The 14,243-nt window shown below is 40.8% G+C and overlaps 1 protein-coding gene across 6 annotated transcripts in view; it reads right to left on the bottom strand.

The window, feature by feature from the left end:
* carmil3 (capping protein regulator and myosin 1 linker 3) overlaps positions 1-14,243 on the bottom strand; it is a 35,305-nt gene that overhangs the window by 14,871 nt on the left and 6,191 nt on the right. For all 6 annotated transcript variants that reach the window (XM_061295872.1, XM_061295876.1, XM_061295874.1 and 3 more), the window contains 12 exons: positions 12,867-12,917; positions 12,278-12,337; positions 12,081-12,202; positions 10,738-10,832; positions 10,426-10,496; positions 9,536-9,609; positions 7,474-7,549; positions 7,251-7,339; positions 6,164-6,258; positions 4,766-4,852; positions 2,176-2,285; positions 2,037-2,114 (listed from right to left, as the gene is read on the bottom strand). In XM_061295872.1, the coding sequence (XP_061151856.1) occupies positions 2,037-2,114; positions 2,176-2,285; positions 4,766-4,852; positions 6,164-6,258; positions 7,251-7,339; positions 7,474-7,549; positions 9,536-9,609; positions 10,426-10,496; positions 10,738-10,832; positions 12,081-12,202; positions 12,278-12,337; positions 12,867-12,917 (1,008 nt within the window). The remainder of the gene's footprint in view (positions 1-2,036; positions 2,115-2,175; positions 2,286-4,765; positions 4,853-6,163; positions 6,259-7,250; positions 7,340-7,473; positions 7,550-9,535; positions 9,610-10,425; positions 10,497-10,737; positions 10,833-12,080; positions 12,203-12,277; positions 12,338-12,866; positions 12,918-14,243) is intronic.

Genomic DNA, 14,243 nt, shown 5'->3' with positions numbered 1-14,243 from the left:
AATGCAGACGACTGAAATTCAGCTTTCTCACTGTTCTACAGGCTGCACACTGTAATATACATGACTGAATAGAATTGGAAGAAAACCAGATAATCCTCTTGGCAGCCTCTTGCAGTCAGTCATTCCGGGATAATATTCCAATTTCAATCGCATGACTTAATGATGAAATCACATCTGCTACATGTTCTACTTTTACATCGCATTCTGTGGAAAGGACCCGAGTGCACTTCATAAAAAACAATTTGCTTAAAAAAAATGATGTGCCCAAAATAATGTTTTAAATATTTGATGGGCAAATTGCAGTGGATTCTTGACCACGTTTTGAAACGATAAAATGATCTCCCGCAGTAACCTGCATGCGCGATCAATGAGTGCTCTCAGAGTGAAGTGATGCGAAAAGAGAGTAGGATCAGTGGCTTTCTCAAGGTCACCTTGAAAATAGTCAGGGAAATAAAAAAATAAAAAAAACGAGCGTTTCTCCAACGACCATTTTTCATTTTCATGTTATCAACAGCGGCCTTCAAACCATGAACAAATGAGTAAGTGTCTCTGATAATTAGGAGTAATCAAGAGAGGACAGAGAGGGACAACCTGATGGAGTGAGTCGAGGCTATCGGAGTCTCTCCTGAGTCAAATTAGTTGATGGGCCATTTTGTTCATAATCCAACTGCACTAGGGTTATCTCAAAGTAATGGGACTAATAATAATAAAAGCAATCATGTCTCGTTTTTCTGTCTCATTGGGAGAAGGGCATGATTGTCAGACATAAGTACAAGTAAAGAAGGCTTAATTAGGAAATATTATTCCACTTATTAATACTATTGATATATAATAATATTATATTAATAATAATAATAATAAGAATAATAATAATAATAATAATAATAATAATAATAATAATAATAATTAGATAAACAAAAGTAAGGGAGCAGTGTTTCACATTTGTAGAATCCATTTCAAGGGGCATTCAAAGTGTTCTGGCTTGGTGTCCATTTCATTATTTCAGTTGAAAACCCCGTAAAGTGGGTGCAATGTGCATTCGTCATCTCTTCTAGCCATTAAAAAAAAAAAGTACACCTTGATGCAAAGCTATTTGGATGACCGATTCAGCAAATTGCCAAATGAACCGTTTTGTGCACTGCAGACAATTTTTGCTGGTCCAAATATATCAAAGATGTCAAGATTAAAAATGCAGTCATTAGTTATTTTGCTTAAACGATGCAAAGCAAGGATCCAAATGTGGAAAACGCAGGTCCATTCTTTTTTTAACTGCTTTAACGCTTTCCCTGGTAACGAGTCATTGGATTCAGTCGATAACTCCGTTTCTATTTTGAACAAGTAGTGAGTTCCCAATACTGTAAATTAAGGGCTAATTGAATCATTTGAAAAAGACTTTCGTATTTTCAACGGGGCGTAATGGGGCGCTTCTCATCTTTGAGTCAAGCCCATAAACATGGGAGCAAAAAAAAAGTGCTGCGTTTATATTTTTGTCCAGTGTAACTACTAAACATTGGTAAATAATAATAATAACTGGGATTTATATAGCGCTTTTCTAGGTACTCAAAGTCGCTTAGAAATAACTACATTTCTTCTCGATACTATAAAAGACAAAAGGTTTGATGCCGAAATTGTTGTCGAGCTTACAATAATCTGCAGACGAGGCTAATGTTATGGCCAGTGAGAGTACGGATATTACGGCACTGAGGATAAATTCCATTTTGTGAATCTCCATCCTTCATTTCCGCAGTGTGATATGTCAGCTTTATGCTAAAGTTAGAACATTGGTCGTAAACAACACATGCAGCCGGCTGCCTGCCTAGTCAGCTCTTCTCACAATGGGCTACATCCACTCAACTAAGATGGCCACTGAAACAGCCTGAGTGGAGTCCATTGAGCCTTTCCGTCCATCTCGGAGATACATGTATATTTTATTTAAGTAAGTTACTGTTTCATATTCTGCTTGCCATCCCTGCTCTGTTTTTTTTGTTTTTGAACCTGAATCCAAATGACAGCATCTGCTCGGTAAGGGTACAAACCGAGTCCACTGTGCAGTCCGTCCCCGACAGATCCAAACGGACGAGACAGTTGGGTTGGGCGAGGAAGAGGTACAGATTCTGCACAGACAGGAGAACATTGTAAATGCGACAATACTCTGCGTTCATGCAGAGGTCTCACCGTGGCGTCGTCTCCAGACAGAACGCCTGGATTTTTACTAAGGTCCAGGTGCAGCAAAGAATTGGAGTAATCGTCACTTGAGCACAATGCCTGGGAAAGAGACACGACGCCTATAGTGGGGAGAGACCAAGGAGAGCGAATTAGAGAGAGCAAACGCTTTTCCCTTAATGAATCATCCGAAATCATCTGTTCAGCTTCTTAGTCGAGTATTGGAAGAGAAGCTCTGCGGCGCCTCATACATCAAGCTAATATTAAAAAAGCTTTTGGAAGAGGCCGAGCAAACCTTTCCTGTCCCTATCCTGTCTCTTTTCAAAAGAGTGCCCTGAAAGCTGGAAGAAAGAAAGAAAAAGCATTCTCTCCATTACAAGACCTAGCACCGATGAGAGAGCTCATTAAAATGCTCATCCAGCCACAAGAGTGCATTGCCGAATAAATGTAGCAATATAATAGCAAGATGAGGGTCTATATCAATCATTATGATGGATGACCTAATACCTAATTAGTATTTTCTCAGGAGGACAACGATGACAATTTCTGTTCATTTCCAGTCATGCTACGGCCTTAACCTGGGTTGGATGGAACCCTAGAGGTTCGGTGAGTCAGTCTCAGGGGTTCGGCAGAGCCTCCACTGTGGAGGTCCGAACACACTTGATGGCGCATATCTCAGCAGAAGTCACGCTGATTTGCAGCAGTGTCATTTGCATGGCTCATTTTGTGCACCAGTAAAAAAACATCCATGTCTTGGAATTTATTTTTCCACTAAAGAGGGGTTCGGTGAAACTGGCGGGGTTCGGTACCTCCAACAAGAACCACTGCTGAATGCACTGTCAATTTGAAATCTTGTTTTCGAATCAAGGGAATAGATTTGACTTATTTGACATCTTTGTATTGCTAAATAAAACCCTCGCTCCAGCTCCCTGGGATTCACAACAAATAAATAAATACTGTGTTTTTAAATGTTGCGCCTAAAATGAAGCCATTGATTTGCAAAGAAATAAATAAAATAAAAAGTAAAGCGTTTACTTTATCTTTAGTCATTCAAAATGAAATGAGGGCACGTGTAATACCCTCTTTATACACCCTCTACTCGTCCGTTCTCGAAGCAGAGATTTGTAAAATGACATCCAGTGCGTAAGATTCAGAAGCGTCTGAAAGATTAAGAGTGTGGGAAAAAAAGAGCTTTATAAGGTCTGAAAGATTAAAAATATCGTACAGACGAGTATATCTGAAGTAGAGGAGGGCGGGAATGAGAGGAATCGTGTGGATACTTCTAAAAAAAGCATTTAGCACGGACAGTCAATCAACTTGAGTGTTCAAGGTCAGCTGTTTGAGAGGGTCATTGGGAGAATTGAAAGCTGACCTCTTAAATATTGAGAGCATTTGCTGATGAGGGAATTGATTTTGTCCTCCTCACCGCATACTACAAAGTGACCTTTGACTGGCACTGGCTGAAATCAAATCAGCTGTAACATGAAAAGATTTGTGTATTGTCTGGGATAAAAGCAATAATAATGGGACACTGGCCTTATACCCATGTGGGATTTCAGGGAAAAAAAAAAAGATCAACTTGGGATTTTGATCCCGGCTCTGTGTCAGTCAGTATCTGACGAGAATTAGCACAAATAAAGTAGGTTGTCTAGTTTTAGGAACAAATCAAAACCATGCTATCTACGATGACAAATTTGCCTCTTTTGTAAATGCATTTTTTTTTTTTTTTAAATGATCCCACTCTCAGAGATATAAAGAGAAATCCACACAGACATTGACAAACTGGTTGACGAGCAAGTGTGTCAAACCAATCGGCAGCAAGTTGAATTTGGGTGCCCAAACATCATTGCTTCTTACTAGGGGTGTAACGATACATCGATACACATCGATTAATCGATATAATGCTCTACGATTTATTGGTATTGATGCTAAAGGTAAACATCGATTTATATCGCCGTGTTTGACCTCGGACATTAGACGCGACTTTATTTTGAAATCCAGTTCATTGTTGCTTGCTTCCTCTTTCCGGGAGCAGTGCGTGCGTGTTGTGTTGTGAGGAGAGCACGCACGTAAAAGGGGAGGCGACAACTAGTCCGCGGCTCCTGGGCTGGTGCTATGGCTAGTGTCCAAAAAGACGAGGAAATTTGCTCCCCTTTAGGCTTCAAGTCATTCGTTTGGAAGCACTTTGGATTCCAAAGAAAAGATGGCTCGACGGACAAGACACGTGCAGTTTGTAAATCCTGCCATGCGGTGATCAAATATTCAGGGAGCACAAATCTCGCCGCACATTTAAAGAAAAAACACGACATCAAAGTTAAGTGTTTAAGTAAGCAATTTGTATACAACAATACTCTTGTAATTTCCTAAATAAAGAGTTTGCAGTACCTTGTTGATTTTGCGTATGAATTGCTATAAATCAGGATATTGTTCTATATTTTTTATTAAAAAAAAAAATATATCGATCGTAGAGCACTATATCGCGATATATCGTGAATGAATCGCAGCAGGCTTTAAGATATCGGCAAATATCGTATCGAAGTTCTTTATATCGATATTATATCGTATCGTGACAAAACCCGCGATTTACACCCCTACTTCTTACCTTTGGAAGAGAGCGAAGTCTTTGCGAGATTGAGGAGGCGTAGGCCCTTGTTTAGACGGCACACTTGTTGAATCAGATTGGAAACCCCTGGTGGAAGGCAAGACAAGAAGAACGTTAAAGTGCGCAACACAAACAATTGGAGTCAGAAATGGTTCTGTTGCTACTAACAACAAAAAGAGAGAAAAATAAATATTCCATCCACCCACATTTTTGAATCAGGCCAAAATAAACGAATATTTGTGCCGGACCAGGTTTTTCGTGATTGCATCATCCCGCTAACGTAACAAAGAGCAATTAAAACAATACTTCTCAGTTGCTTGGCTGTGGATATAAGGCAGAAAACAGCAAGAGGGTGACTCATATGAAGGAAAAAAGAAAAATAATGAAGCATACTTTGAAAATAGCAGCCCACGCACATCTCTGCTGCTCATTATCAAACTAAATTGCCTCACCCCACACATTGCCAATACAAAACAAACGTGAAAAGAATGCACAAGCAGCAGAGAGTGTTGCATGGGACGTCGCATCTTTTTTAAAGATGATATGGAATTGGTGAGCGTGGATTGAGCACTTCTTGCATTATCATTCTACTGCAGCAACATTTTCGCCACATGTATCTTTGCACACATTCAAACCGTGAATAAGCATGCCCCCCCCCCCCGGTGCTCATATCATATTTATTTAATCCTATTTCATTGGTCTCGTTTCCTATTCACAAATGTTGGGACTTATCGAGCTATCCTGGGACCTCGGGTATGGTATTTCATGCCGTGTCATGTGGAAATGTGTGTTGGCGCCACGACGGAAATGACTTGAATCCTTGAAGGCAACTTGAAATAGAATGTCAATGAATAACCACAAAATGATTTACAAAGTTAGGAGATGCTAAAAAAAAAATCCAAAATGAATAATAAATACAATTCCTGTTGTGCACGCGTTGGCCTCTTAGGGGAAGTATGGTGCCATAATAAGATAGAGATAAGAAATTTGAAGATCATGAGGGAGAGGGTTCACTTAAGGCAAAGCTGCAATGCTAGCTTTCGCTCTCACGAGAAAGTTAAGGTTTAGATGTAAATTTGGCTGTGGGTTTCATTAATGAAACCAAAGAGATTTTTTTTTTTCTGTAATTGTTCAGCAGATCACGCTTAAAAATTGTTGCGTAATATGTCAGCAATTAATTGATGCATATGATGAGTTCGGATTCACAAAGAAACCAGTGGGACCACTCTTGCATCAATGCGTGGGGCATCAAGAGCAGCTAGATTTAAAAAAAAATGTACTCGGTGAAAATGAGGGATCAGTTGGTTCGAATTGTTCAAAAGCGTCCAAAAGCCAGGATGAGGCAAAAAGATTAGAGGTGGCCCAAGTGTGATGTGGAGGAGAAGCTCAGGCTGATACCTTGGTTCTCAAGCGTGTTGTGTGCCAGGTTGAGAGAGTGGATCACAGAGGCTGGGTTCTCCGACAGGGCCGTTGCCATTTTCTGAGGGAAATCTCTGGAAGAAGAAAAAGAAAAAATACAAGGCACTTCCATCCATGAATCATTTAAGTTTTTAATCATTTATAATTCATTTATTTTTTAATTAACTATGGGCAAATTAAAAAACTTTTATTATTTATCTTCTTTACTCGTGGTTGTATTTTTTTATACTGATCTCCTTTTTAAAATAAAAAAAAATAAAAAATTGCTCTTATGTTTCAACCAAATCAACGTGTCAAATTTGGTAAAGAGTTTGACAAGTTCTCAATATGACACGTATGTAAACAAACCAAGAGCTCGCCTACAGCTTGCTGTGATGTGTTTGTAGCTCAGACATGGAGCTACTCAGCAGAAAAAAAAAAAAAAAAAAAGAAAGAAACTTCATGGGAATTCTGTATACAACATTGAGGAAAAATGACAGATTTGCTAAGTAAACCGCAATGGAAAATAAAAACATGCAGTAGAAAAAAAACCCCCACCCATTCCAACTATATTTCATGTTAAAGTATCATGGCAAGTCATACTTTTTTCATGTCAAAGCATATTTGATGATATTTTTAGCTTGCATCTCAACTTCTTTTTCCCCCCGAGACATCCATTTCATTTGAAGTATTCCAAAATGTGGAACTTCCTCTGCCAAAAGATTTCAACAGGAAAAACAACCCATCAGGTGGGTGGGGGAGATATGACATCAATACTATGGTTTGAAATTTGTACAACACACAAAGAAAATGGGACTCAAAAGGTCATGCCAAGAGAAAGGAAGGTGACATACAGAAATGAGGTAAGGTGAAAAAGGCCAGGCTGAGATGGAAAATGAAAGAGCAAAGCAGACAGGGACAGAAAAAAAACTTGGGAGCCGTGGGAGGACAAAAGAAGAAAATTCTATGAAGCGCGAGGGTGCAAAGAAGAAGAAGAAGAGTAGTCGAACAAAGGCACTTTTTTTTTTTCCCCTGCAAAGGTGACCGGCCGGGCAGGTGGGAGGGAGGAGGACAATGAGAAACCTACGATTTCAGTCCGGCATTTTCCAGAGTGAGTTCTTCCAGGCTGTTGGACTTGCTGACTGCGTGAAGAACCTGGTCCACCACTTCGGACCCCTACAAAGTAAAAGAGTTTTCAGTTGATTAATGCATTACTGCTCACTGTTGGTTAAGTAAAGAGGATTAAAAAAAAGAAAAAGCAATAATTATTTAAAAAAAAAAAATAAAAATAAAAAAAAAAAAATAATTACAATACGCATGTCTTTGCAGTAGAGCTTGGTGAACCAAGTATTGTACGCAATGGATGCCACAATCACAGCCAGGTCCCTGGAACACACATCACACAAAGCAGACATAGAAATAGGCCAGATCAATCTCCTCCCAACATCAGTCACATTATTGCAGCTAAGCTCCTTGTTACTCTGCACGGGTGGAATGTGTATGATAAGGCTCAATAATTCATGCAAACAATTTGAAAGACCAAGCGTATGATCTAAAAACACATGATGGAGATCAAAATAGACAGCATAGATCCAGGATTTCTATTTTAAGCAGTAACAAAAGGTCATTGGCCCTAAAATATCTATTTCCAGCACAATACTGCACACATGAAAACAACAAAATAAAAAACTGAGAGGCCATCTCTCCCAGAGTCTGTGTTGACCATGTGATTAAGCCCTGCGCCCCCGCCCGCCCGCCCTTCCTCCCTCCCTAAGGTGTCCAACCAAAGCCACAGTCTGGCTCAACAATACCTGCTGTACATCAGTGTGCCAACAAATAGTGACAAGACAATAAGCCCAGAGGAAGACAAGGAAGCTAATCAAAGACAAAGGGGAGTGAAAGTGCCATGGAGCCAGAAGCGGCCCTGTTGCTGCAGGCCGTGCGTCACATCACACTACAACAGCTGAGCCTCAATGTCAAACATGGATGGATGGATGAGGTCAAGATTTATCATCGGCGCTCACTCTTGATTTACGTTTTGACAGCGGGGTGTCTAATTAACCTCTGATGTCTCTTGGTCCATCTTGTTCTTGAAGTGGAGCATAGTCATCGATATACAATACAATATTCAAAGGTATTCTCTGCGGGCAAAGGAGAGCGAGAGCAATGGAGGAATCTATTCTTATTCAATCTATTCCAATTCGACCAAGTTAGTCCAACCTCTTTTTACGAGAGACCTGGCCAAGACGAGCAGCGGCAAAACACAGTTATAGAAAGTCGAATTTACTGTGGGCAGCATTTGGAGTTTCACCGCAGCCGGTGAGACAAAGGAAGGAGGAGATGAGGTGAGGAAAAACAGGACACGCTATGGAAAATGGATGAGAAAAGAGCCTGCGCGTTCGTTCATTGAAGGGTAATGAGCTTTGACGCCGTTCGCTCTGTCATCAGTCAGCCAAAGAACGATCACCTTGTAGTTTGCAATCAAGTGCCAAATGGCTCCAATCATGGCAACATGAAGGGAATGTGAGTTGGGAAAGACTCAAAAGGGGCAGAAAAAGTTCATGCGCTAGAAATAGACCGGGACACATCAAATCAATCAAGAGGGGAGCTTGAAAATGTGCGACTGCCAAGAACTTCCTCTAGAAAAGCCTTATACCAAAGAAATAATTGGGGGCAAAAAATTCAAATGGTCTTTTCCCCATTTAAGGCATTAATTAATATATGCATGAATTGCTGCAATTGTGCTTCAAAGAATGCCTTTGTTGTATACCCACATGGCAAGTCCTCCCCATCATTATGTAAGCATTTGAATGCACGACATCAAAAGTGTTGCTTTCGATCATCAGGGCGGAAAAAGGGAAGGTGAAATCGTCTTTTTGGAATTCAGCTGCTGTCTGTTAACATTTGGAATGATTGCATCTTTTTATTTAGGGAGGGCGGGAGGGACAAAAGATACCTCAAGTGAAGACATGACATTTCCCTTCCTGGGTTCAGACATTGACAAGTATATCATTCATCTCCCTATCACACCGACCAACCAACCAACCAACTGGCTGGAACAAGAGAATAAAAAGGACAGCCCGAGAAAGAAATGGCAGACTAATGCACTCAACGTCAGATGGTCTTCTGAGACAACCACTTAACGTAAGACGATGTAGGATATGAAGTGACAGCGGATGAGATTCTTGCACTGAAACAACACTTGCAAATAAAAATAAAATATTTACAATCTGAAGGCCTCTATCGGATATTCACCAGCTAAAACTTAGATGGGATATAAAAGTGCGGCTTTGATAATCAAGAAATGACGACATGTTTCCTTTCCACCATCGTCGATGATGACATTACACGCAGAGAGGAAAATTGTCTCACCTGCTGTCAAGGTGACTGAAATCCAACAAATTCAACTCCCGGTTATCCTGGGAGTGGTAGATGGTGTCAACATCCTGAAGAAGAAACACAACATTGAGCAAAACAACGAGTAGGCGGCAATACCATTTATTCACTCACTCACTCACTCACTCGCTCACCCACCCAAACTCACTCACCCACCCAAACTCACTCAACCACCCAAACTCACCCAAACTCACCTACCCACTCACCTACCCACCCACTCACCTACCCACCCACTCACCTACCCACCCACCCACTCACCTACCCACCCACTCACCTACCCACCCACTCATTCACCCACTCACTCACTCACTCACGTCGTCAATACTATGAAAAACTAACACTTTAAATACCATGTAAAAGACAGTGATGGGAAAATGAAGCTTCAGATTTGCTTCATGAACCAGTAATATCTTTTTAACAGCACGCTCTGTTTAATATTAAAAGCTCACTGACCCCTTTATTAAAACCAATTGTCATCTCAAGACTGGTTCATTATGCTAATTCAAAGCTTCATTTTGCCATCTCTAGTAAAAAGCCATTTCTCGCTGCAGAAATGTTCTCCAATAGGACAATACAAATCAAAAAAAAAAAAAAAAAAAAAAAAAAAATCAAACCATTGGGGAAGGAATTTTACAGGCTAAGGTTTTACACATCTACAGAAAAACAATACCAGCTGCTAATACAAAAGTATTTCAATAGACATACGAGTACTGTCTGCATGCATGAGCAACACACAGAATCATTTTTGAAATGTCACAAATAGAAATCAATGCATAACACTGCACTGCTACGGACAATGAAGAGGAGCCCATCAATGACAACCACCAGTGACAATGCAAACAACGTCTCCTGTACATTTCCCTTACCCACTGCACTTCCTCTTTGCACCCAATTCCATTGTAGTCGCAAAGAGCTGCATACGTCTCAGAAAAACCTCCTGGAAGAGATAAGAAGAAGTTAATCCCGAGCACAAAGAGCGGAAAGATAAAAAGAAGAAAGCAAACAGATTCCAATGATAAACAAAGAGGTGCGGGCACCGTGACTGACTTTTCTTGCTTGTAGTTTGAAGCGATTACATATCTAAAAACGATCATCTGATTACTTACTGGCTCACCGAGCCAATAATCAGATGGACACTATCACGTACTGGAGCGGGAAAAAAGAGATGAGTGACTTACCGCAGGTTTTCTGGGGTTCTAACGATGACTCTGAAATGGGGGAATATTGGTGAATTCCATCAGCCACGTCTCCGTCCGCTCGACAAATAGGCGGACTGAGAAATGAAAGAGTTGCAACTGTCATATGCACATCGTACATGCTCATTTTCATTTGATCGTTTTATATTAAAAAAACAAAGAACTGACTTATTAATGTTCTACGATCAATTGTGCGTTGTGGTATAAAAATAAACGTCATTTAATATTCTGAGTTCAGTGGCAAAGCTTCGGAAGGGTACGAGACAACCGCAGTTGAGATAAATGCCCTACTGCACACGTGTCATGTTTAGTTTGTTTGAAAAGAAAGTTGAATTGCTCTGCCGCTGCGCCATGAGCATGAACACTATCCTCACGCATACAAAACAAGTAAAGCGCTTCCAAAAAATGGAAATGGAGCTGAACTGTAACTGCAATGCATACCAAAGGGAATGGACTACAATTAACATGACTACAAATGCATGGAGAAGAAATCAATGTTTTATAAATATATATACATATAGACAGACAGGCAACAGTGTAGAGAGACATCCTGGGTGAAAGCCGGCCAAGATTATCAGTGTAGTGGTTGCAGGCTGCCTGTGCAAATGTCTGAGTGGCCCAGCCAGACTTGAATTCAAATGAAGGCTTCCAAAGAGATTTGAAAATGGCCTCCCTATCGAACCTGATGGGTCTTAAGAAGTGCAGCTAAAGAGGAACATGCAAAACTGCAGAGTAGGTAAAAATAGCTTGTGGCATCATATTCAAACAGACTTGTGGTTCTAATTGAGGCCAAAGGTGCATCAATAAAGTATTGAGCAAAAAGGCTGTGTATGTACATAAGTTTTAGTTAGCTTCTCATGGTTTATAAAAAAAAAAAAATGCTGTTTTGCTGTCATTAAGGAATATTGCGTAGAATTGTAAAAGAAAAGAAAAATCCCGTATTAATCGTGATGTTCAATTTTCATCCCGTTCGAGTTCTAATCATGAACAATTGATCCATTCTTAGCCAATCTTCTAAAGACGCCCCACATCCGAGGTAAAGCATCAAGTCTGTTGTAGTTAGTAAAAATGAGTCAAGTCTCAGCTCCTCAGTGTCAGCCGGATAAATGAGTCCCAATGATTACTTGGTGTTCCAATGTAGTAGGACACCACACCACCAAAATGGGTTGGATGCAAACTACAGACATGCAAGGCTTCACTCGGCTGAGCAAAAGTGGAAAGCCGAGCAAAAGTGAAGCTGCCGACATCCCGAAGCTCCGTCGAGCGCAACTTGTCTTTGCTTTTCATCTTACGCAACGCAAAAACAGGAAGACTTTCATGCTTACGCGTAAATGGAGTTGTTGAAGACTCGGGAGAGGGCGTAGTTGATGTGACTGACCATGTGATCCAACTGGTCCTGGGTCTCCAGTCTCAGCGAATAAGTGGTCTTGTCTGTATCGATTATAACCTACATGATGGAGACAAGATAGTGTTTGTCTTCATCTTTATTCAGGCTAAGGAGGAATTAGGAAAAAAAAGCTACCTGATGTTCTTGATAAGTGTTCATTGCACGTATTTCCAAGAAGTTGAACGTGACCTCCACCTCGAAGAGAACAGATTATTGTCATATTGTTTAGAATTTACGTTCTTTGTTTTCGATGTATTCTTAACACTCACACGCCTTATGATGTGGAAAATATGGTCAATTCATTAGAGTCTGTATTCATAATCAGATTGCTCTTTTCACAAGGATTGAGTAGAAAGCATGAAGACCGATTCAACTGTGTTCATTTTAGTATGATGCAAAAAGTGTCACATAAAAAACTGTGGTGGGCCCCCGGCCGGCCGGGCCTTGTGTTTGACACCTACGGAAGACTAGACATCTTTTCTAAATAGCAAAAAACATAAGGGAGATGACTGAAGCTTCATATCCTTTGGATTGAATTGCACAACAAAAGCAACTTTAGTTTCTTGCCAAAAATCTGGCCCAAACGATTTCAACCAGCTGCCGTCGTAGGCCTTGGAGTCATTGTAATTATCATCTTCTCCGCCTCAAACAGAAATTGAAATCAACCCATCAAGGTTAGAGAGTGAAAGGCATAACGTTCAAGTGCGAGAGGAGGAATGTTTACCTTTGCAGGCACTTTGACAGCAAAGAGATACAGCCTCCATGTCGCAAGGACCTGTGGGGAGAAAATGTGGCCCAAAAATGACAACAAAAATTCACTTCAATGAGAATTGTAAGGAAGGATAAAAAAATATGAATATAACATCATGCAGGGCTTCATCTGGAAATGGCCTCAATTTTCACTGCATGTCATCCAGCACAAGATCTTATTGAGTGTTCTCAAGAACAAGGAAAAAGAAATAAAAGGAGAACCAAAGTGTTTGTCGCTGTATGTAAAGTGGCAGCCCTCGCTGGGCTCGGTGACAGAACCCCGCTCGCTGTTGAGCTTGACTGAGCTCATTTTGCGGATGATATGCAGTTAGCACATTCGAGTAGCTCCACTCCAACTCCACCTGCCTGGAAGATATGTCCGCTTAAGTAATATTGGCGTGGCAGTATAGACGTAGCCACACTGATACGGCTATCAGTACCGGTCATGAGTCTTGACCCAATTCATAATGCAAAACTTGTACGCAATAATCCCGACACAGACAAATAGCACTTTGTTCTGTGTATCCATTCGTATCTGTCTTGAGCGTAAAAGCCAAGTATAGTGGCCTGTGTCATTCGTCAGATTTCGCTTTTCATTCCCATGGAAATTGGTTTAGCGAGGCCTAATCCCTAATCCCTCCATCTCCTAATGTGTGACAGTGTCCTGTCTGCATCTCATCCTCCCCTTACCCCTTTCTCTCAACCCCCCCGATCTCCTTTTTGAGCTGGAGTATTTCTATTCTTTTTCTGCTCTGTCGCTTACAATTCCTCAAGGCCTCCCTGGACTGAATGCTTAATGGCGCCCTGCTGAGAGGAAGAAGAAAGAAAAGCAAACGTACAAAGCGAGCGAGCCAGCCAGGGTGGGAGGGAGGGAGAGATTTGCATCCTGATAATATAGCCAGCCTTCTTCTCTTCCACTACCAAGGACTCAAGAAAGGCAACTTTTATTGATACATCCAAACAATGAGTTGAAAAAACATTGGCAGTTAGAAAAGTATAGAACATTTCATTTCTATTCCAACAATCCAGCACCAGTACAAAGCATATGCCTCGACTAAGAGAGCGACTGGGAAGCTCCTTCCTCCAAAGACAATCTGGCAGCCTTCCTCGTATTAACAGAGGCATCAATAATTCAGGCCTTCAGATGAGTTAGATTTGATCAACTGTGTGTTTTGGCAGGAATTCTTTTTACAGGAATACATGCGAGCAATACGGCAATTCGACTTCCAACAACTCTGCACTCTTCTCGATCATTTCCAATACAATGTGTTGACCTCCAACGATCAACAAGCGCACTCCCTAAAGTCTAATGCTGCTGCGGTTGAACATTTGTGTGGTCAGAAGATGTCCT

This window comes from Syngnathus typhle, linkage group LG13 (assembly GCF_033458585.1).
Source record: "Syngnathus typhle isolate RoL2023-S1 ecotype Sweden linkage group LG13, RoL_Styp_1.0, whole genome shotgun sequence".
Lineage (NCBI taxonomy): Eukaryota > Metazoa > Chordata > Actinopteri > Syngnathiformes > Syngnathidae > Syngnathus > Syngnathus typhle.
The sequence above is the reverse complement of the archived record's forward strand: the minus strand, read 5'-3'. Positions and strand labels throughout refer to the sequence as shown.